The following is a 22168-nucleotide window of genomic DNA, read 5'->3' as shown; positions in this document are numbered from 1 at the left end:
GTTCAGGGTAAAAAAAAAAAAAAAAGGTGCGTTCAGGTACCAAAATTTGGTACTGACGGACTTCCCGTGAATCGATACTTGGTACTTCAGCGGGAATTCGGTCGGTACCAAAAAAGTACCGAAATTCGGTACCCATCCCTACTCATGGAAGAGAAGCTGGTGCTTGTGACATGACTTTTCCAAGTCTTGAGAAAAGTCCTTGTGACCGAAACATTAACACTTTTTAAAAATAAATCAGTGCAGAGGTGATAAGTGTGTGTGGGACTTATTTGAAATGGGTGTAGTTCAACATGAGACAGCTGATAAGAAGGTCTGTGGATTATTTTCAGCTACATGGTCATGGTTTCCTTAAAAAAAAGACATTATTATTGTTAAGGTTTTCAGCTACACCTATCACCTCTGCATTGATTTATTTTATAAAAGTCTTTTCTCAAGACTTGAGAAAGTCTTGTAACAAGCATAAGCCTCTCTTCCATGAGTAGATGCACGCTTTCTTGTGTGCAGCGATACGGTTGGCGGGTGTAGTTCGGCAGAAAGAAAGTAGTTCCTACATGAAACTGCCCACAACAAGGTCTGTGGATTATTTTGAGCGACTGGGTCATGAGTGCTGGAAAGAGACATTGCTATTGACTATTTACATTGCTGTTACATTTGAAAAAATGCAGACATTTCCACGGCTAGTGTCTCCAAAATTTGGCAACTCACAGCACAACAATTTAGATAAACAGCACTAAGAAAAATATGTATTTTTGATTCAGGGGTAAACTATTGAGACATCAGTGTCAGTTATGTATTAATAATTCAGAACATCTGGAGTAAAAATGTACCTTATCAGAGAGGGCGATGCAGAAAAAACACGCTTGTTCCAACGATTATGTTGAAACACTACTTATGTTAATGCATGTCATGCAGATCTGTAAAAAGAACATCAATAATCTTCAGAACACAAAAATGAGATGAAAGTGAACTACACGCTGCTCAGTTTGAAGTAAACAATTATGTTTTATTGATAAGGTTCTCAGAAGAGTCTCGTTTCAGTGAATGTATAAGAATCATCCTTTGATAATACTGATTTGGTACATTATGACATCCAGCACGAGTCTCTTCACAGTGAGAGGGATCCATTACTGCTACTGCTGTTGGGATCTAGGACAGAAATATCTCTGCTTCCAAACAAAAAAACAGTCAAAAACAACAAACTGGGGATTGATATTGTAGATATGGAATATTAGAGTGCCACAAAACTCTAGAGTAGTAAGACCAGCTAAAGATTTTGCACATTACAAGCCACTTCCTCTTAGAAATATAAAACTTGATATTCTGGACAATATTCTACTGTGCTGCATAAAGGTAGGTCTATACACTGTACATCGAAATATATTTCGAAAAAACAGATTTCACAGTTTTAAAGACTTTATTTAAAGTATAAACCGTTTTTTTTTAAAACACTTTATTACATAAATTATTCTTTTTGAGAGTGACTATTATTTGCCCTGGCAGCAAACTGAAATTAATACAAAAACAAAATGAACATTTCTTACATATTTTACAAAAGAAAATAAACTCATCCATTAATGTTCATTTGGAATAGAACTGGTGACTCATTCATGATTGTCATATAGTACTAAGAATAAATAAATAAAAAAGAATAAAATAAATACTAACTTAGCATGTTTGTCTGGACTGTGAGTGTTGTGTTTGATCGTTCTGTACAGAAGTGCCTTGGTGAAAGTCTCACAATTCTACCGCGACTGAAACGTACAAAACTACGGCATCTACAGTATACGCAACATCCTGAAATTTAGTGTAGTCGGACACATATGTAGTAATATGATTCTTCTCCCCATTTCAAAATAAACAATGCTGTGTGATACCACTGTCCACAAATATAGCCATCACTTTTTTTGACTTTGTTTTTTTAAAAAGTTTGTTTTCTAAGTCCAGTTAACAGCTCGGATTTGTTCAAGGATGCCGTTAGCTTGTGTGTTGCTTGGTTGGATGTGCGCTGCCTCAGCAGCAGAAGGACTGGTCCGTGGTGGACGATGGGAGGCCTGAGACAGGGAGACGACTCATAGTATTGGACGACCTTTAACATTGCCTTGTCTGTCGCTGTTTATGATGTCCTCCGTTGATGTGTAGTTGTAATGGCTGCATTCTGGAGTGGCTTTGTCTCCACTTTGGTCCCTGTGCCTTCAGTGTCTATTAGAGACAGACAAGCCTTCACCAGCAGACGCCAGCGCAGTACAACTCCACCGTGTGTTCAGTAGCTGTCATGGCCGCTCTCAGTGTGACCCAAAAAATATGGGCGAAAATATCACTATCTTTTTTAAAAAGGGGAATCTTCTTACTCATTAAGCAACAGTTCTCAAAGTTCTTCAGTGCTTTTTCAGTTGTTCAAAGTTTTTTCAAAAAAAAAAAAGAACCATTTGACCAAACTTTAAATTTTTTGCCTGTGGCAGTAAAATTAACAATATGTTTTTCTGATAAGTCATTCTTTTCAAAAGTCCCTGCAGCGTTCCGCGAATAACCCCGTGTGTTGGTTAATTCTCCATGGGTTTTGAGAGGAGTAGGGTTGAGGAGGCTGGGTAGGAAAAAGGAGCAGGATCTAGAGAAGTGAGAGTAGGAGAGAGGGAAGAGTCTGCCCTTCAAGCAAGTTCAGGTGGGCTGTTACCTCTTGCCCATCTCGTTCTGTCTGAGGAACTGGATGTTGTTGCTGCTGTCAGCCAGTTCTGGATACTGCTCCACAGGTAGTACATAGTAGCCATCGTAGCCTTGTACTCTGCCTGTCGTTAGGAGCTGCTGTCTCTCACCCTCCGTCCAGAGGCGACTGCCTCCCTTTCCGTCCCTGGCCCTCTGCTGCTCCTTGGCCCAGGCTCCAGCCAAGGCTCTCTGCCTGGCCAGCTCCAACAGTCTTACCTTCTCTTCGTCCACCACGTCCACAGCGAGCCCGTACCGAACGCTCAGTACTAACGACGGAACTGCAAACTCTACAGTCACGCCCCTCCTTGAGCGGCCGCTCACCGTCACATTGATGCCGCTTTCTAGTGACTTGCGCCCGTTGGTGAGTCCCAGGGCCAACAGGTCGCTGTCAGCAGAGCCCACTTTCACAAAGTAGTGACAGTCCTTCCCATCTTGGGTGTAATGGGTGCCTTCGAGATACTGGGCGCCGTTGAGCACCAGTGCCACTTTACGGCTGTCGTCGCTGGCCAAAGCCGACACACCAGCCACCACTCGGCCTTCCTTCAGAGCCAGCATCACTCCTCGGCCTATTATTGGGGTGCTGGTGCCGAACCAGTGACCGGGCTTGTCCTTGCGTCTTCGGCGTTCCTTGTTGAGGAGGCGACCTTCCAGGGCCATGAAGGCCTGGTTGTGACGCTCTGCTGCTTGCTGCACACCAGTGATGAGCTGCATGAGAAAACAAAACAAATCTTTGTCACTTTGTTGTAAGATACAATAATGTATTAACACACAACTGACTACCATGTGTAAATATTACTATGAAACATGGCTTAAAGGAGCAGTGTGTAGGATTTAGTTGCCTCTAGTGGTGAGCCTGCAGATTGCAACCACTCTCCCCTTCCAAACACGCAGAGGAACCTATGGTGGCCATGAAAGTTGTGCAAAACGCTTAAGGCCTCACCTAGAGCCAGTGTTTGCATTGTCTTCGAATCCAAGTCAAGTCAACTTGTTCTCTTGTCTAGGATTATGACATTTAACATTTCTTGATGAAATGAACAACCAATCGTGGGGGGACTAATGATGAGCCGACCAATGATTAGTCAAGCTGCTGTCGAGAGTGATGGTCATGGTAACCACTATAAAAAAAGATTTGCGCTGCTGTTTTAATTCAACTAAAGAAGAGAAGTGTGTAGATAAGCTAAGGTTGCAGCATAATAGTTACTGAAAGGCTGTGTGTTGTGTTTGCTGCTACAGACAAGAAATAAAAAAGTCCCTGTTTATGTAATGTGCTTATGCAGTAGTAGAAGTCACTAAGTAGCTACGAGCTAACCTCATGTCAGCCAGCGAGCAAACAGAAAACACAATCAATCATCTGACTGGTTTTGCTAGTCTACCCATGGTTTCCAGCTCAGCAGCAGATCTCGAGTTTTAGGCTATTTTAATTGTCTTTAGCCTGACTTGTAGCTGATACCTAGCTAACGTTAGCTTTTAACAATGTGGGCCAACTCTGCTGTGAAGAGTACATGAAGACGTGATGTTACAGAGGCTTCTTATTTTTTCCTCTTTGGGAACAAACACAACGCACAGCTAATCTACACACTTATGGCTGACTCAAGTAATGTATTTACCCACAAAACCATAGACCGTAGGGATGAAAACAAAGTATGTCGGTATGGCAAAGCCCCAGCATAGGCTTAAAATGATGTTAGATTGAGGTGTATACGTATAAATCCCTCCTTCCCCAGGGAAATCGGTTAGAGTGGAGGCAATGCCAGACTGAATATGGAAATGGAGTGTAACAAGTCGACAGTTCAGTCCGTTATCAGGCAATAGTTTGTCTGTTCTGGGCTCCTGTCAGATGATTATACACTAATGAAAACAAACATATGGATGTATATATTTCATTTCTGCCATATTTGGCCAATAAATCCCCAAAAAACCTTACACACTGGACCTTTGAAATGAACATTTCTGATAAAAACTCGAATCACTGTCATGGGATTGATATTGGCTTTGATTTTGCAGTTGGCAGTATTTTTTTTTTTTTAGCACACTTGTCCGTACCTGTCCGTTCTCACAGTGCTGGGTGGCCTGCAGCTCATACGGTGGCTCCACAAAGTAGAGCGAGTGTCGAGGGAACCCTGGGATTATGTTACTAAGCTGGAAGCCAAACATCACCAGCCAGCTCTTCACATCTACAGCAGACAGGAGGGAAATTAATTCGCTGAATGACAAAGTTAAACATGGTAGCAAATGGATCATTTTTTATCATACAAAAGTGAGAGTGTATTTGCCTCTGTGGCTCATCTGGTGTTATGCAAAGCTATCAGTGACTGTGCCATCTGTAGTACATTGTTACTTGCATAAACTATCTTGTACATAACAAACTGTTCCTTCTGCACAGCAGAGATATCAGAGACAATGTCAGGACGTAGAACGCTAACTTTATCTATCTGACCATTACAGTGAGGGGTTTATCTGAATATCCTGCTTTATTCTCTACTTGCACAATGTAGTGTGACATATATCTGTTTTACAAGCTGCATGTCTGTTTACTTCCTGTCAACGTTATAGTAATATTACCTTTGCATACAAAGTTGGAATTTTTCATCCTCAGGATTGCTTCACTGTTCACAGTTACCTTGGTACATATTGTTAATAGTATTTATCGTTCATTTTGTCTATAGTGTTTTTGAGCATCACCTGTTAGCTCATTAGCTAGCACTGTCTTCTCCAATCAAACTCCACACAAGTACATTCAAACTCACCAGAAACATCTTGGCTCGTCTTTCTGCTGTTACAACAATTACCAGCTCTAGTTTGGCCAAAACAAAACCCTTAATCCTCTGCATTAGATGTGAAAATAATGGGAGAGGGCCAAGAGAGAGGTTGCAAATCAGAGATGCAGTGGGGAGAAATGGCTAGACAGTATATCTTTACATCTAGTGTGGTGAATTAAGGGTTTATTTCAACCAAACAAGAGTTGGTGATTGTTGAAACGACCCAGACATGTTTGGTCAGTTTTATTTTCTGTTGAGTCTGAATGAAGATGACGATGCTAGCTAGCTAGTTAACGTTGCTAACAGTTGTCTAAGACATTGAGGTGATTATCAAAGTGCTCTACATATACAGTGAACGGTAAATACTTTTAACACATTATCAGGCTAACTGTGGAAAGCGAAGTTACTAATTAAGGATTAAAAATCAGTAAGTTTGAAGGCTAAGGTACTGTTACTTGTGTTGACAGGAAGTGAACAGACATGCAGCGCATAAAACAGCATAATTTTCAGCGTGGGTCTTTACTTCCACTGTGTCTGGTGTAGAAAAAATTTGAAATGCTATGGGGAATCAGACAGCTTTGAACAAATGTTCAGTCACTTTAGAGAATGTAAAAAAGGCTAAATTATGCATATGTATTCATACAACAGAATTGAACATGTGCATCATATACATTAATATCAGTCCTCTACCTGTGACATAGTTCTTGACATCCAGCATGTCACTGAGGGGGTTGTTGTTCTTGAACATGTACAGATTAAACGGCGAGGGATCCTTCCCTATCTTGGGCCAGATGCTGTAGTCAGGCGAGGTCCAGCGCCCGGCCAAGACATCGTAGTCCCGCTGGGTGAAGTGCACCAGCTTGGTCAAGGGGTCGTACAGACCGCCGTGGAAACCGACCACCAGCTGGAACTCCGGGTTGGAGTCCAGGTAAACCTCTCCATAGGCTGTGTACTGCACCTGGGTGACACAAGCAGAGTCAGTTTGCTTTTGGTGATTTTCAGCTCTGCCTCTGATGGAAAGGTCAGAACAGTGTGTCAAGTACAGAGGAGCGTCCCTAGAGCCGATAAGGATTTAATGTCTTGCACAAGGACGCTGCAGATGCCAGAAGCCTTTTCCATGTGCAGATTTAATGTTGTGTTACCCCACAATTTTTGTAGCAGTAATTCACTGCAAATAATGTGGAATTCAAAGCTGCTTTGTTTATTACCTGTTTGATCATTTGTCCATTGCTGCTGAAGACAGCCAGGGGTGTGCCAGTGTTGTCAGAAGCTATGTAGTATTCCTCTCCACTGCTCACCTCCATGGCGAACAAATGTCCCTGATTATGACACAGAGAGTCAGAAATTCAGTACATTTATTGTGTTTTAGGGTGCAGGTTTTGCCAGAAGTTACAGCTGCATTATTCGAACAACAAAAATATATCAGTATTCAGATTTCCCAGAACACATTATATGAGATTATAATATGTGCTGATATGTTGAAATATAAGGAAAGGATATTGTAGATATGGCACGTCTCCATACACCCACACCTACCTGCAGGTCGTAGTAGAGCGAAGAGATGTCCGAGCTGGAGTGATTGAAGATGTGCGTGACCCTGGTCGGATGGTTGAGGTCAGCATAGAAGAACTGAAGGTGCTGTCCCAGGCTGTTCCTTGTAGAAACCCTGCGGCCCAGTCCATCGTAGTGATACACAACGCTCCAGCCGCCAGGGCCTCGATTGTAGGCCCTTAATAACTGACCCTTGGAGTTATAATCAAAAACGTCTGAACCACGCTGGCTGAGGAAGCCGTCTTCATCCAGGCGGTACTGGACATCTCCCAGGCGCGTGATGCGGTCTCTGAGGTCGTATCGGAGTGGCAAGATGCGGGCACTGTTCCCGGGATTCAGCAGATGGAGGTTGCCGTTCAGGTCGTAGCTGTAGCGCCAGGTGGACCAGTCATTCACCTGCATAAAACAAAAACATTTGTTAATGTGACTGCATCAGTTTTTGCCTGTTGGACCCATAAATATGCCATCAGAGTGTAATGTCAATGACAGATTAGTTTTGATTGAATATCATGAACACTTAGGCTGGGTTGCACGAACATTGTTAGAATTTTTAAACCAGATTAAATCATGGTCTAACTTTAGTTTATCTTAAAATTAAGAAAGATTAAATTGGTTAATCTGAACCTAGATTTAATTCTGTTGCACCAAAAGCAAAAAATGTTGCCTTTTTTTACTTTAGCTAACTAGCAAACAATGTCACATTTTGTTAACTTCATAGCTAACTAGCAAACAATATAATGTCTTGTAAAATTTTTAGCTAGCTAGCAAACAATATTGTTTTAACTTTTTAGCTAAATAGTAAACAATGCAATGTCATGTAAACTTTTTAGCTAGCTAGAAAACAATGTAATGCTTTTCTTATATTTACTAGGTCCTGACTCTAAATTATTTTTATGTATTTATTTTAATTTGGGTAGTTGGTTAATTTTGGGTAGGAAAACATCTATTATAAGTCTATTTCATTTTGGTTTACATCAATAAAGGTGGATTTACTCAACTGAGATTAGTTTTTTATTGTGTAACAAAGCCCTAAAACTAATCTAAATCTGGTTTTGCTGAATTCTGATGAGTAATTAATGTCAGATTATATTCACATTTGTTGGTGCCACCCAGCCTCAAGCTTCTAAAGAGAAGACAGAGCCAAAGAAAATCCACATTATACCAACTCTTCACACAGAATATTCACCTTGACGCCACTGAGCTGTCCATCTCCGTCATAATCATAGCGGTACTGAGTGGTGTTGGCGTATGGCCCGATTTTGAGCTCTCTCTTCACCACCCGTCCCATGCTGTCATACTGCACTGTCATCCAGTACATGAGTGAGCGGAAGATCTCGTACTGGACCTCCTTGATACGACCGTGGGTGTCGAAATGCTTGCTCAGCGTCATGACAGCTGTGGTGATGATCTGATTAATGTCATAGTAAATTACCCCGAACTTTCCAAAGTGCTCCACCTGTAAAGAGGGATGGAAAGGTTTAGAGAGACGGCGAGTCCTTTAGCAGCCAAAGAAGTTATGTTCACAGACAAAGTTTGTTTTGTAAGTTAAATTCTTTTGCACATCATTGCTCAAAAGAAATTAAAAGACAGAGTAGACCAGAACAAAGTTTCCGTACCTTTCCAGAGATCTCGTCATATCTGTAAAGGTCAACAGGCAGTGGCGTCTCACTGATGACGGGCTTCATGCTGGCGATACGGAAGCTGTTGTCGTGGTAGGTGTAGTCAAACCTGGCATTGACCATTCCCTCCTCACTGAAGCGATAGATCTGCTTGTCTATAAGCGGGCCCATTTTGCGGTAGCGAATTGTACAAGAGAAGCCTCCGCTCTGCAGGTTCACCATCTTCAGCACACCAGCTGTCTCGTCGTAGCCGAAAGTGACGGCGGTGCTGTCGTACACAATCTCTGACAGCTTCGCCAGCTTGCCGTACTTGTAGAGGACACGGCGGCCGGTGCCTAGGTAATGTATGGCCTGAGGTCTGCCGTCCTCACTGAAGTCGTGGATGATGGAGGCGTTGCTCTCTGGGGGGTTGTAGGTGTTGCGGATGTAGCCGACTGACACGTGCGTGAACATGGTGTGGCGGGCCACACTGGGCATGGTGACAGCTGTGACCCGCCCTGAGGCATCAAACTCAAAGACGTATTGTCTCTGGCTCTGCAGGAGCAGCACCATGGACTGGAAGCAGAGAGAGAGAATACGGATTAATATAATAGCATTATCAATGGGTGACTTGCCTTGTGTGAAATAGCACCAGGAGTAATTTGCTCTTAGCTGACAAATCTGAATCTTCATAACCATGAAAATGATGTATTATTTCACTCAATTCTGCAATTCAAATTGCTATTCGTTCCTGCTATTGCCTCTGTTGCTAAAATTTTACACCTAGATGACAATGTTAAGGATAAATGCACTCACTTTGTCAAGGTAGCTGTAGCTCCACACCTTCCCGTCCACGAAAGAACGAGACAGGATGCGTCCCTGGGGGTCAAATTCGGTCCTCTCGCTCATGCTCCCCCTCTGCAGCCCAACAAGCTGTCCGGTGGTAGAGTACGACACATTGACCACTGCCAGGCTGCTGCTGGGTAACCACATAGCTGGCCGGCCCTGAGCGTCGTACATGATGCGCAGTGTGAACTTTCTGTGATCATCGTAGATCTTTTCTGTGCGCGTGTTCCGGTCAAAGTCAATGGAGAGAAGGTTGCGGCCATGAGCCTAAAGAAACAAAGAAATGGAAAGGTTAATTTGAGGAAATGTTTACGGGTTAAGTAACTGTTTTTTAAAGGTATACTATGCAGAATTTTCCTAAAAAAAAAAAACCTGTCTACTAATAAAAACAACATTTCTTGGGCACTGGTGTTTAGCTCGAAGGTTGTGAGGTCAGGACTCACACTAAAAATGTGGCAGCTAATTTTTACATTGCTGTCTCTGTCTCTCTCCTCTGCTCTCTGCCTGTGAGAGCTGCAAAGAAAGATATGCACATACACAGGCAGAGAAGACTGAGGACACAGCAACAGGACGAAGGTTCGCTTTGGCTGCATTTGCACAAAATCTGCTGTTTTGCAGGGGTGTGGACGGATTTGTGCTTCACAACATAATTGCTGTGAAACAATTAGAAAATATTTCAGATTCACTGCTTTGTTTTTGTTTTGCTAAATGATCTGTTTACACATCAACTGAGAAATCCTGCGTAATCTACCTTTAAACACATGAAACATTATAAAGGTCAACTCACTCTCAGCTTCCTCCCAAACACGGTGACCTTGCCCTTGGTCTGCTCCTTGCGCAGACGCCATTCGATGGAGTTGAGGCCGTTGTCAGTGGGCAGGGTGATGTTCCTGCGGCCAATCGTAGGGCTGACAGAACCCGCCAGGATGTGGGGCTCGGTGTGGAAGCTGATGCCCATACCGTTGGCGTACATCACTCTCAGGGTCCCGTTGTTGCACAGCTGGTAGCTGTTCCTCACTTGATCTGTAGGGGGAGACAAGTCCATATAATTTAGGCAAGTAAAGCAGCCATAGATGATTTCAAACCTTTGCATTCAAATCCTATCTACTTTAGAAGGAATTCAGACCCCAGCAAATCCATAATCTGATGTATCTGATCGAGTCAAGATATAGTATTCAATAAGAGTGCAACCTGAGTGGTCCTTCAATTTAAAAAAGAAAATCCTTTACTATTGAAAAGCACTCTTTAGTTATACAAGTTCCTTTTTGCGTTAACTGACCTAGAGGAATTCCATGTGACATAAACAATAATAGAAGCTCAGAGTTTGTTCTTTTTTTCTGAGAAAGAATGATATGAAAAAAAATGATAATAGCTGGTCAAAATATCTTTATTTGGAGTACATGCTCATTGTTGTCATTCAAGCCTAGGATGCACAGGACCAGAATTTCTCTGTATGTGTTCCTTTGGCTGTTGTCCTCTGCTTTCTCTCCCCAGCTCTGCCTCTTGATTACCCATGAGGAGCACCTGGCCAGAGTGAGGTGCTTAAAAGCCCCTGTGCAAGCAGCAGAAGAGGACTGCCGGTGTTCTGCCTCTCGATGTGGGATGGTTTTGTGTTGCCTTGAACTAATGTTTTGCCTTAATTCAGTATTATCTTGATCTAGTATCTCTACTTGTATTTTGTGTTAATAAATCCCATGGATTTGCTTGTTTCTCAAGGTGTCTTTTTGTGGGTTTTTTGGGGTTAATTGTGGAGTGATCGACCCAGTAGGACCACCTCAGGTTGGGGCGTAACAGCTCAAATATGAAATATTGCTCACCCACAGTTCTAACTTCTAATCTTAGTTCAGTCTCGTAAACATCATCATATTTTACATTGAGGTTAAGGAAAAAAGACAAACTTTGGATCAGGGGCATCAAAGGTACAATCCATGGGTTGGAAATGGCCTGCCAAAGACCCACAGGATTACTGTCTGTCCTTGCAAAGTGTAAATAATAATCTGTATCAGGCTTCTATCCTAAAACAATATTGGCAAAACCCTGTTGCTAAGTTACTGCAAAAACTTTTGTATAAGTAGCTTGTAAGACAGGGGATAACCTAACCTTCTTCCTCATTAGTTTCCAGTTCAGGTGGTGTCGTGCGGTGATGCCAGCATTACTGGAAACTGAAGAATTTGTAGATCCAGTGTGAAATTGCACTTATTTTTCTTAAGGCATCTCAGGCTATTCGTACTGTATTTTGTAAATTGAGAGTTCATTAATTGCGAATGTGTTCAAAATGTACTTGTACTGCTTTATGTGAAAAGAGGGAAAAAATTTGGAGGGTAGGATGTTATGCAACTGCTTGAGATCGAATTGTACTGTATGTGGCCCATGAACCAAAATGAGTTTGACACCCCTGCTTTAGACTCTTCACTTTTATAGACTATAAAAAACAGTGCCGTTTTTGTATTCACCCCTCTGCCTGAAAAATTAAGTTTACTAGAAAGTTCAGTCATAAGTCAAGAGTCTCATGTCAGTAAGAACCAGATCATGTCTATAAAATATTTATGGACCTGATTCCTATTCCTCCAAACTTCACAAAATATTCTGAATGAAAACACTCGGGCTAAACTGACATCTCTCCACAATCTCCCTATCTCTACAGTTTAATGACTCACTCTCAAACAGAAGAATGGAAGCAGATAAGCCCGTGCCTAATGCTCAGGCTAATTTTTCCCTCAGATGTCTGAAAACAGGCGTCCTGATCACAATGACGTGATTGAAAGTTAAGATAAAATTATTTTCGGCTTAAGAAATATCTGGCAGATGCAGAAAGAGGGGTTTTTTTTTTTTTTTTAAATTTCATTTACAAAAGGTGAAGGGATCAGATGGTGTCTCCCTTTGAAGTCCCCGCCATAAATGACAGTAATCCATAAGGCCAATTTGTAATAAAGCTCCAGGCACGTTTTAACAATGCCTCAAACAGACAAGTGAAGCTTTTTCCATTGACTTGGCAGCAACAGCCTTTAGATAAATCTTCCCTGCTCTCTCTGTCTGAACAACCTCGTAATAAAACAGAAGCGAGGGAGAGGGAGAGAGGGAGAGAAATGAGAGCTCGAGGGCCAAGGAGAATTCACTGCGCAGGAGTTAATGAAGAGAGCGAGAAAGAGCGGAAAGAGAGGGAGATGGTTAAGTGAGTATGTCAGCAGAGAGCCGCGCTGAAACCCACACAGTGCGGTGGAAACCTTAAATGACTTACAGCTCCGTGAGCAACTCTATCCCTTTCCCTCCCTCCCGCAACGCAGGTGGATCACTGAATACATCTACAACTTATTCTCTCAGAGGCCTTCAGACTTACACAGTCCACACAGTCCACATTCATACTTCTGTCACGCCACGTGCACTGGTCAAGGGAAGGGAGACAATTATTCTCCTTCTTCTTTCTCCTCTCTAAACAGACCAAATAAGCTCAGGGATCATGGGAACTGGTTGAGAGCTGTATTTGTATGTCGCTGCATGCGCACGCGTGTGTGCGTGTGTGTGCGTGTGTGTGCGTGTGAGAGAGAGTGAGAGAGAAGAGAAAGCTTGAGGGATGAGGAGGATTCACTCAACATGAGTTAATGAATTTTGCTGTGATGATATTCAAAAGCAGGATGATCCCAGCTGGGATTAACAACTATATATTGGTAATTTTACTCCGTGAGAGGGAGTGAGAGAAGGGTGGATGTGGGTAGGGAAAGAAAAAAAAATAATCTCCTGGAGCATGCACATAACTGAGTGAAAATTACAAGACTTTCAATTAGAGTCGGCTGCGGGCCGACGCGTACTCGCCATCAAAGAGGAGGCTGTTTTTGAATGCTAAGATTAAGTTGTTCTAGAGTCTGTTTGTATATCATCACTGCATAGATAAAATATAAACAGAACAACCGCAGAATCTTTTTTTATCTAATCAAAGTCAGGGCAGGAAAAGGGAAGGTCAGGAAATTTCATTGTGGCCATGATGGCCATGGCAGTCTTGCCTTATGCCCCTCAAAATATCATATGTGGCCACAGTGGCCTTGATGCCCCGCCCACACTGCCCCAGCTGATTCCACAATATTCTCCTCTGCTTCTTTCCTGTCAATGTGGCTATTAGACACCAGTGTCTTTTGTTGTGATTGGACAACATCAAGTGAAATGATGCACATAACCATTGGTGGCTTAGATTTTGAGTTGGAAAACCACTGGATAGAAACAGCAAGAGAGACAGCGCTCAGGATGAGCACAAGAAAGGGAGTGTTTGCATATGAACAGAGGTGTTGACATGATAAAGTTTCTTTGATCATGAAGCCTGATGTTACTCTGCAGTCAGTGATTTACACTGCAGACTGGAGTCTCTGTGAACTACTCTGTTAACAAATAGCTAGACCTGCCTTATACCATTGTCTTCTCTTCATTGTGTTGCTGGATGTGCTTTTTCTCCCTATGGAAGCCCATTACTGGCAGTGTGACTTTAAAAAAAGATCTTTGAAGTAATTTTAATGAGAAACTTTCTCAAAATAATGACTTACTATCTCAAAATAGTGACTACAATGGTTCCCAGACTTTTTCTGGCACGCCCCCTTTCAGAAGCCAAAAAAAGTTCACCCCTCCCACCCAACAATTATTAACAATTATTGGGAAAGCAACTGCTAAAAAAAGCATTCAAGCTGCATTTTAGTGAAATAAAGGTCAGCATGACAGCACCAGCAACCTTGATTGTTTATTTTCCCTACAAAAATCGTGTTCATTCAACATTGTTTCACTCCATATTTTTCCCCTGGACATCTATGTGCCCCCTTAAGTAGCTCTGCTCTACTTGGCGTAAACAACTTAGTAAAAAAAAAAGAAAGAAAGAATAAAATAAAATAATCTGTAACCCTCAAGGTAATTCAGTGCATGAATTCCATGACTTTAAATCCTTGTTTTATTTGATGGCCTTCCTGCCCTAGCTTTGGCCTTTTTGCCCTCAAAATATTGACACAACACAAGTGGCCTTGCCCCTAAAATGATGAAATTCCAGGCCTGCTTAAAATATCATTCATAATAAATTTTGATTTATATTGCCCTATGCTGATGACTTGGGCCCAGGATTTGTCCACCATCGTGCTATACACTCTGCAATTTCACAAGCATTAAAAAATTCATGACCAGCTCATCTTCCACTGCATGTCCTGTATGTGCTGAGTGTGTCTCTACCTTGCACCACAGTGTACGAGGCCTCCACAGAGGACAGGTTGGTGATGACAGTGACATCATCGTCTCTGCTGGAGCTCTCAATGTCGATGTTGATGGAGCGTTCGATCTCGCGGTGGAGGCTCGTCACCATGCCCGTTGGGTATGTCACGTTGGTCAGACGACCCTCACTGTCGTACCTGGGAGGTGGGACATTGCAGTAAAGGTGATTGGCAAGAAGAGGATACTTGTAAAACATATATTGTGTGCACACTTCACACACACACACACAGACAAACACTGCCAGAGAGGAACATTAACAGGTCATCTTATAGGACTTGTCTGTAGTTATGAAAGCTGACACTGGGGGGCAGCAGTACTCTGTGTCAGGTGAATAACTGGGAATGCAGAGGAACATGATGAACATAAAACCTGTGAAATTCATTAATTTTGCATTTCCAGTTTCTAGAAAAGTGGTCAATATATATACACAACTAAAATAGACTTCTTCTATGCACACAAAAAGGTTATTCCTCTTATGAGCACAAATTTGTCAGTCAGTGAGCACTTCTCCTTTGCCAAAATAATCCATCCACCTGCTTATTAAAAGGTAGGATCAGTAGGATTTGTCTGAGCTGTTCCTAAACGCAGAGAGATAGGTGATCGTTGAGTCTCATTCTCAGGATGTCAAATACCAACGTTTTGGGTGGGTTAAGTGTCTCGAGCACAGAAAAAAATAATGAGAAAATGTTGAAAATGCATGCAGAAGCCAAGGCAGATACAGCCACCACCACACACCTCTACTGGCTCATAGGTGATGACTGAAAGGGATTATGGTTGTATCAGTCTATACATTATTTTTTAATGAAAATGTTGCATATTATACCTTTAAGCAGTTGCACAGAGCCGCCCTGCTCTGTCTGTGACTGGCTTACCCTGATAATCTTACCCTAACATTAACCAATCACTCCTTATGCCTAAATCTAATCAACTAAAGCAAGGAAGCCCATCAGAGGCAGAGTAGTGGTAGTTGTGACCAGTTGCAACACATCTGTGCAGTAATTTAGAGATACCACAATCCACTACTTTTCATTTTGGATCCGATATCTGAATTGGGATATCTGCTGATACTTAACCGATACTAGCACTCATCTTTTTTCCTTGATGATGATGAAACTGAACTTCAGTTTAGTGGTTAGAACTTTTGTGTCAGTTGATGCTGACGCACATCTGGTCAGAGTTTCCACCATCTGGAAAGGCTGTTTAGTTTGTGTAATGTAACTTGTATAATGTCATCCTTCAACCATTGTGGGACACCCACTTTTGCATCATTCCCCATGATGCATTGCTAAGACTTTAAGTTTTCTTTTTTTATGTTCCAAAATGCAAATGTTAGTTGTTTCCTAGTGTTTGTAATAAGTTTGTGTTTGTTCAGAATATGATGTTTTATGTTGGTAATTGTCATTTTTTTTGTGCATGAGTGAGGAGGCTGTTAAATTTCTTCCCTCCAATTTGTGTCGCATTTTCCTTGTATTACACGCTAATGCAGAGTAGTTGTGAAAAGTGTTATTCAAATCTTAAGTCACATTGCTTAGTGTATTATTTACAAATAACACATGATGTTGTGGAATTTAGATTTGAATAGTGTGAATCAGTGATGTGAGTTTGGTACCTGACGAATGCCTTACGTCAACATCAGACCCTGACACTGATATCAGATTGGACTGGCTGCACCTCTAAAATAATCATGCTGGTCAATCAGCATCTCTAAATGCCACACCTGTCAGGTGGATGGACTATCTTGCCTCACTAACATGATTTTCAACAAATTTATGAACAAAATTTGAGAGAAATAAACCTTTTGCATGGACAAAAGAAGTCTTAGATCTTTCAGACTCAGAGCACCGACACTCACTGGTAAAATGTGGTCCATCCAGTCTCATCAGCTTTGGTAGCCAGGAGGCCTGTGTTGCCACTGTAGCCCATCAGAGCCACCTCCTGGCCCAGGGCTGACACACTCCGCAGCCCTCCGGTCGGGTCCAGTCCCAGTGTCACCACTTGATTCTCGGGCAGCAGCACCAGTCTGAGCAGGCCGGCTCCTCCTCCCTGGCCCAGGCCGTCCCTCCTCACCTTCACAGTGTTGTTACAGTTGTCCACCAGCATGGACAGCTCTCCGTCAGGACCGTAGGTGAAGTTGTAAAGCGGCTCCCCGGTCACCAGGCTAATCGTCTGGATGTGAAGCCCCTCCCCGTTGAAAATGTACAGCTCCTGTTCCCTTGGTGATGCGACCTCATACTGCGCCGATCCTCCATATCCCACGCTGGAGACGGCGGGACCGGGCCGGTTGGCTCGCACAGCTCTGATGCGTATGTTGTTGAGGTCTGCAATGAAGAGCGTCCCATCGGGGGACACAGCCAAGGAAGTTGGGGAGTTCAAACCAGCGTCGGGGGCGTAGCCGTCATCGCCGTAGAAACAGTTGCAGTTAACATCATTCTTGCAGTCGCAGTCAGATGGAGTACCAGCCAGGAGAGAGATTTCTCCATTAGTGCTCACCTGAGAAAAATACACAGACAGAAAATGGAAGAGCAGAGCCGGTTAATGATGGGACTGGAGAAAGTCACCACTCAATGAAAGAAAACGTATTACCAAAAGCAAAATTCATTTTGAGTTATCAAAACAGACGAATGGAAAAAAATCATAAAAGTGCCTGAACTGAATGTAATATCTGGAGATCTGAAACACTCAGAATATCTTAAAAAAAACACCCACACAGCCTGGCCAGCTGTGCTGTCAGTTCTACTAGCTGACAAAATAACTTTAGACTAACAAATTCAGTATAAAACAAGTGGATAGCCTAATAACTGTGCACAGTACTTCTCCATCTCATACCTGTCTGACTCTGTTGATCTTTTTCTCATCCGTCTCAGCGATGTAGAGGATGCCGGTGTGGGACAGGGCGATGGCTGTGGCGCTCTCCAGAGCCGCATGTATAGCCAGCTTACTGAGGCTGTAGTCAATACCTGGAACTTGACAATGCATGGGGCGACCGGCTATGATGCTCACCTGTAGGCAACAACAGAGAATGTCAGATCACATTATCAAATGATAGCGATATCTGTTTATTTTCCAGGGACAATGGGAAACAAAGCATTGTAACAGGTTACATAAACATGATTCAGATGTTTTGCACAATGATGCTCACAGGCTGTGAGATTTCAGCAATCTTAAGTTTACTGCAAGCCACACTGTGTGACACGGATCTAATAATCTTTGGTATGACATCAGGTTTGATGTATGTTGACTTTACGCTGATCTCATCCACTGAATCAGAGGCTATGACTCAGGTTAATATACAAGAAAATGTTATCAGCGTGCGTCATTAGCATGTGTCATCCACTGGCACCACTACATCAGCGAACAGTAAAGCTAAGCAAGAAACAAGCCCTTGCAAAAGTGGTATTTTTGTGCATGAAAAAAGAAGAGGAGAATGTGGAAAAGTTGCCAGCTTTGGATGCCAATTTTGCCAAGAGAGCTTGATGTAACATTAAGTATTTGTGGTATGCTTAGTATATAAATACATGTTTGTGCATTCCTATTCATTGGTAAGTAGACACAGTGTGAGTGTTTTGGAGGAGAAGAAAATATTGCCAGGTTTCTTTCACATTGGTCATCTTTCATTGCAGTGTAAACCCATCCCTGGCTAAACTTTTCTACTTAAAAAATGTCACACAAACGAGAGTACAAGTTGTACCCACAATTTGAACAACTTCCCTCAGGGAGGCAACTGAAAACGTATATAAAAAATAATTTGTCCTAATTGAACTCTAAGCTCTCCTAATGCACTCTTTTTTTTACTGTTGTCTTATTAGTTATCTATGTTGACTGTGGTGACGCTAAACACTTTCCACAATGTGTTAACCTAACTTAAACTGGGCACATAATTAATGGTGACAATCTCAAACATGTGACATGATCATAGAAAAATTACAAAACTTACACAAGTGTTTTGCTATTGGAACAGTGCAAATGAAACTTTCCATGATGACGTTAGAGTCCAGTAAGTAGAATATTCCTGCAGATAATTAATCAGTAATGTTGCCACCACTGCAAAACTTAGAAAACTATGTAAGAAGTTAAACTTTTGCTGCTAAATTGGCTTGAGAAAGCCTAATTGGGACTAAATCCTGTCAAAGCTCTATAGTGAGTGTCCACCCTAAGGGTTTTTGCTGTGGCGATACAGCCTTGTGGTGCAGACCTGGTGGTTCTCAGTGATGCGTAGGATGACATTGTTTTCCAGGACGTAGAGGGAGTTGTCCATGGGGTTCACTGCTAAGTCCGTGGGCCACTCGAGACGCACCTGGTGGGCAGAAACAAAAGTTACACATGAGCTGTTGAAAGGATGCCAAGGTTCATACTAGTCTTCATTTTTTTAAGTGACTGCAGTCCTCACTCTCCTTTGATCCATTCATCTATCCATAGACTCTTTAATCCACCCCTAAATCAGTCTCTCCCTGACCTCCTGGCTGGCACGTGTCCACGCTATCGTCATAGCTCAGCACTCGCGGGGGCCGTTAGATCGTCATCTATCACACCATCACCTCTCGTCTCCCTTGCACTTCCTCGTACCTGGCTGACGTCCATGCTGGAGTCACAGCTCAGCGGCCGCACGGCAGTCAGATCGTTGGCCCCCAGCAGGGTGGAGATGATGCCATTCTGGTCCACCTTCCGGATCATGGTGGCATCCACGAAGTACATCAGCCCATTTTTATCCACGGCGATACCTGTCAAAGTGGAGACGCACACCATGAGTGACGACTCATAACTCAAACGCTGCAGGCAAGCCATAGACATTTTAAGTCAATTAAACTTCACTCTCTCCACCGGCTGAGAACGGATAGCAGCCCTGACAGCTGAATTGCTCAATGCTTCATCGAATGAGAGGGAACAAAGTGATGGAACGGGAATGGAACTGTTGGAGAAGTGTTAGTTTTTGGGATGAGTCATCGGGATGCGGAGCCGAGCTCATGCTCCTCCCAGAGGGCGATTGTAGACTGCAAGCAGATGCTTTACAAAGGCGAGTGATCTGTTCACTCTACTTCCTGCCTTAGTTTCTCCTCGCTGCTTTTTTTTTGTCACCCCCACCATTTCTGCTTTTCATTTATTTCTCTTTTTTAGCATTTACCAGTGGTGCTGTGTCAGCCTTGTCGGCCTAACAGGCAGCAGCAGGCATTCAGACAGGTGTGTTTGTTCGAGGCAACTGTGCCCCAAAATAACTTCTAGACGCACCGAGATACACAACAACAGATGGAGGATACGGCGAAGGGCACAGAGCAAATGAGAAGGAGAGCGGTTGGGTGAGGTGGTGAGAGAAAGACAGAGACGAAACAGAGAGAGAGGGTGAAGCTGATGTACGCTGGCTGACTTCACCTGTGACAGGAAAGAGGGAATCAGTGGCTCATTGTCTTCTTTTTCTCTTCCGTCTCCTTTCACAAACACTCACGCACACATACTGTATATATACCAGCATCCGCAGTCCCACACGTACACACACTCGTGTCACTGACAGGAAATGTGACAATGTGACATCCTTGACAGTTTGGTGTCACAATGTTCTGAGATTCAATGATCCACAAAAATAATTCCATTAATAAGTTTACCATTAACCTGGTTTATAACCTCCTTCTGTCTCTGTCCTGCTTTATTTGACTCACTCTGAAACAAAACTTATTCTGATCAAGGAAAACTACACATCATGAGTTTGCCTGAGAAAAAAAAAAAAACACCCAAAAATTAGAAAGAGAAAGTCATGGGGGCAATTTTCTTTCATCGTTGTAACATTAAAATTGAAAGAATTTACTTAAATGCAACAAATTATGATACAGTAATCACGGTTCTGTAATCATGATTAATTATATAGGTTATTGGTCCTTCTGGTCTTATTGCGCCAGACCAGGGCGCCAACTAATGATTAGCTTCATTATAAATTAATGAAATAAAATAAAATGCCTGTCACACTTTCCCACAGCCCAAGGTGACATCTCTAAGATTTACTTTTTGCATAGTCATCTGATACTGTATATTGTAAAGTGCTCTTTGAATACTTTTTCTTTTTTTTCTTTACATTTGTGTATTTATATTGTATTTTACATTTTTCACTTTCTATACCTTGGCATTCAGAGCCCCATGCAGACCTTTTCAATATGTAGAGAAATACAAAGCTTGACAAGCCTGCAGTGCCTAGTTACGGTTGCTAAGCTATGATTTGACAGCAGGAGGGGCTTAGTGACAGGTCAGTTGACTAGAACAATTATTCATTTATTAAAACGCTTGGCTTTTTGTTTGTGGCTCACCTTTTGGGCTCATAAGTGTCGCTTCGGTGGCTTTGCCGCCATCGCCACAGCGTTCATCAAAAGGCAGACACTGCTCCCCCGTCCCAGCCACCACCTCTGCATTGTCCGACAGCAGGCGACCTCCCGTCAACGAGCGAACACGGTAAATTCTGCGAGAGTTGGTGTCTGAGATGAACAAAGCCCCAGACACTGGATCCACTGCCAGGAAGTACTTATGGGTCGGGTTGTTACTGCGGTGACAGAAAAAAAGATTACTAAGCCAGTGAACAGCTTGACTTCATATTTTCACAAAAGACATTTTCAAGTGCCATTGTTGCCGGAATGTGCACTGGAAACTTTTAATTTATCGTCTTAAGGATCTTACCTGTGTCTGAAATCTTTGTTCCTTCAAGGGAGAAAAGGAGATAAAAGCACAACAAAACAAATGTTAATTCACACAGTCTGTGGAGAGCAACCTACAGAGAGCAACACAAAGCTGCCTGTGGTGTGAACAGCAAAATCTAACCATGGGTAAAAACACCCTGGAGAAATGGTATCTAGTACAGTGTATTATTCCACTTCCATCTTGCAGTCCCCAGTGTCTCACCTTATTTTTTTCTGTTTTGAGAAATGATGCAATCCTGCATGTTCTATGTACTGAAAACATCCCCCTCTTCTTCTTCTTCTACTTCCATCTTACTTTAATCTAACAAGCCCTAATCAGTATTTTCCCTGAAACATCAGAAAACTTCTAAATCCCAATCTGGTTTTTAACATGATCATTCTTTTACTCTCTTCACCTTTAATAATAATTAAAGAAAAGCGCTTCTACCTTAATTCCAGGATGCCAGTTGTGTTCATGGATGGGTAAACCCTGCGTACAAAGTTGAGGTCCCCGACATAGAGGCTGCCATCGATGCCCATTGCTAAGGCGACCGGTGCCAGCAGCTTGTTGCCGTCTGCCAGGCCGTTACAGCTGGGACAGGAGATACTGCGTCTCCGACCGTTTCCCATGATGCTGGTGATTACTGGCGGCTGTTCTGTCACAAAGATGTTCTCACCGCTTCCCTTGTGAAGGATGCCTGGACAGGAGAAAGGGTGGAGAGAAAGATTAAGTAGATTCAGGATCTTTACTTCAGTTGAAATAGAAACTGATAGATTATATACAACTATTTTCAGCTGCGTTATTTATGTACAGATTTTGATTTACTTT

General features: G+C 42.6%; 1 protein-coding gene across 1 annotated transcript in view; it reads right to left on the bottom strand.

Moving 5' to 3' along the window:
- Positions 1-978: 978 nt before the first annotated feature.
- The window catches only part of LOC146326417 (teneurin-2-like), a 160159-nt gene continuing 138969 nt past the window's right edge, over positions 979-22168 (bottom strand). The window contains exons 18-34 of the mRNA XM_084718679.1: positions 21788-22037; positions 21341-21361; positions 20977-21206; positions 19253-19407; positions 18882-18983; positions 17516-17689; positions 16542-17179; positions 14651-14826; positions 10242-10477; positions 9425-9721; positions 8627-9184; positions 8197-8466; positions 6996-7406; positions 6668-6778; positions 6150-6417; positions 4744-4874; positions 979-3405 (exon numbers count right to left, since the gene is read on the bottom strand). Coding sequence (XP_084574805.1) covers positions 2668-3405; positions 4744-4874; positions 6150-6417; positions 6668-6778; positions 6996-7406; positions 8197-8466; positions 8627-9184; positions 9425-9721; positions 10242-10477; positions 14651-14826; positions 16542-17179; positions 17516-17689; positions 18882-18983; positions 19253-19407; positions 20977-21206; positions 21341-21361; positions 21788-22037 — 4766 coding nt within the window. The 3' untranslated portion in view covers positions 979-2667. The remainder of the gene's footprint in view (positions 3406-4743; positions 4875-6149; positions 6418-6667; positions 6779-6995; positions 7407-8196; positions 8467-8626; positions 9185-9424; positions 9722-10241; positions 10478-14650; positions 14827-16541; positions 17180-17515; positions 17690-18881; positions 18984-19252; positions 19408-20976; positions 21207-21340; positions 21362-21787; positions 22038-22168) is intronic.

This window comes from Lutjanus erythropterus, chromosome 5 (assembly GCF_056507025.1).
Source record: "Lutjanus erythropterus isolate fLutEry1 chromosome 5, fLutEry1.hap2, whole genome shotgun sequence".
In the NCBI taxonomy this organism is placed as follows: domain Eukaryota; kingdom Metazoa; phylum Chordata; class Actinopteri; order Lutjaniformes; family Lutjanidae; genus Lutjanus; species Lutjanus erythropterus.
This window is presented reverse-complemented; position numbering and strand designations above follow the sequence as displayed.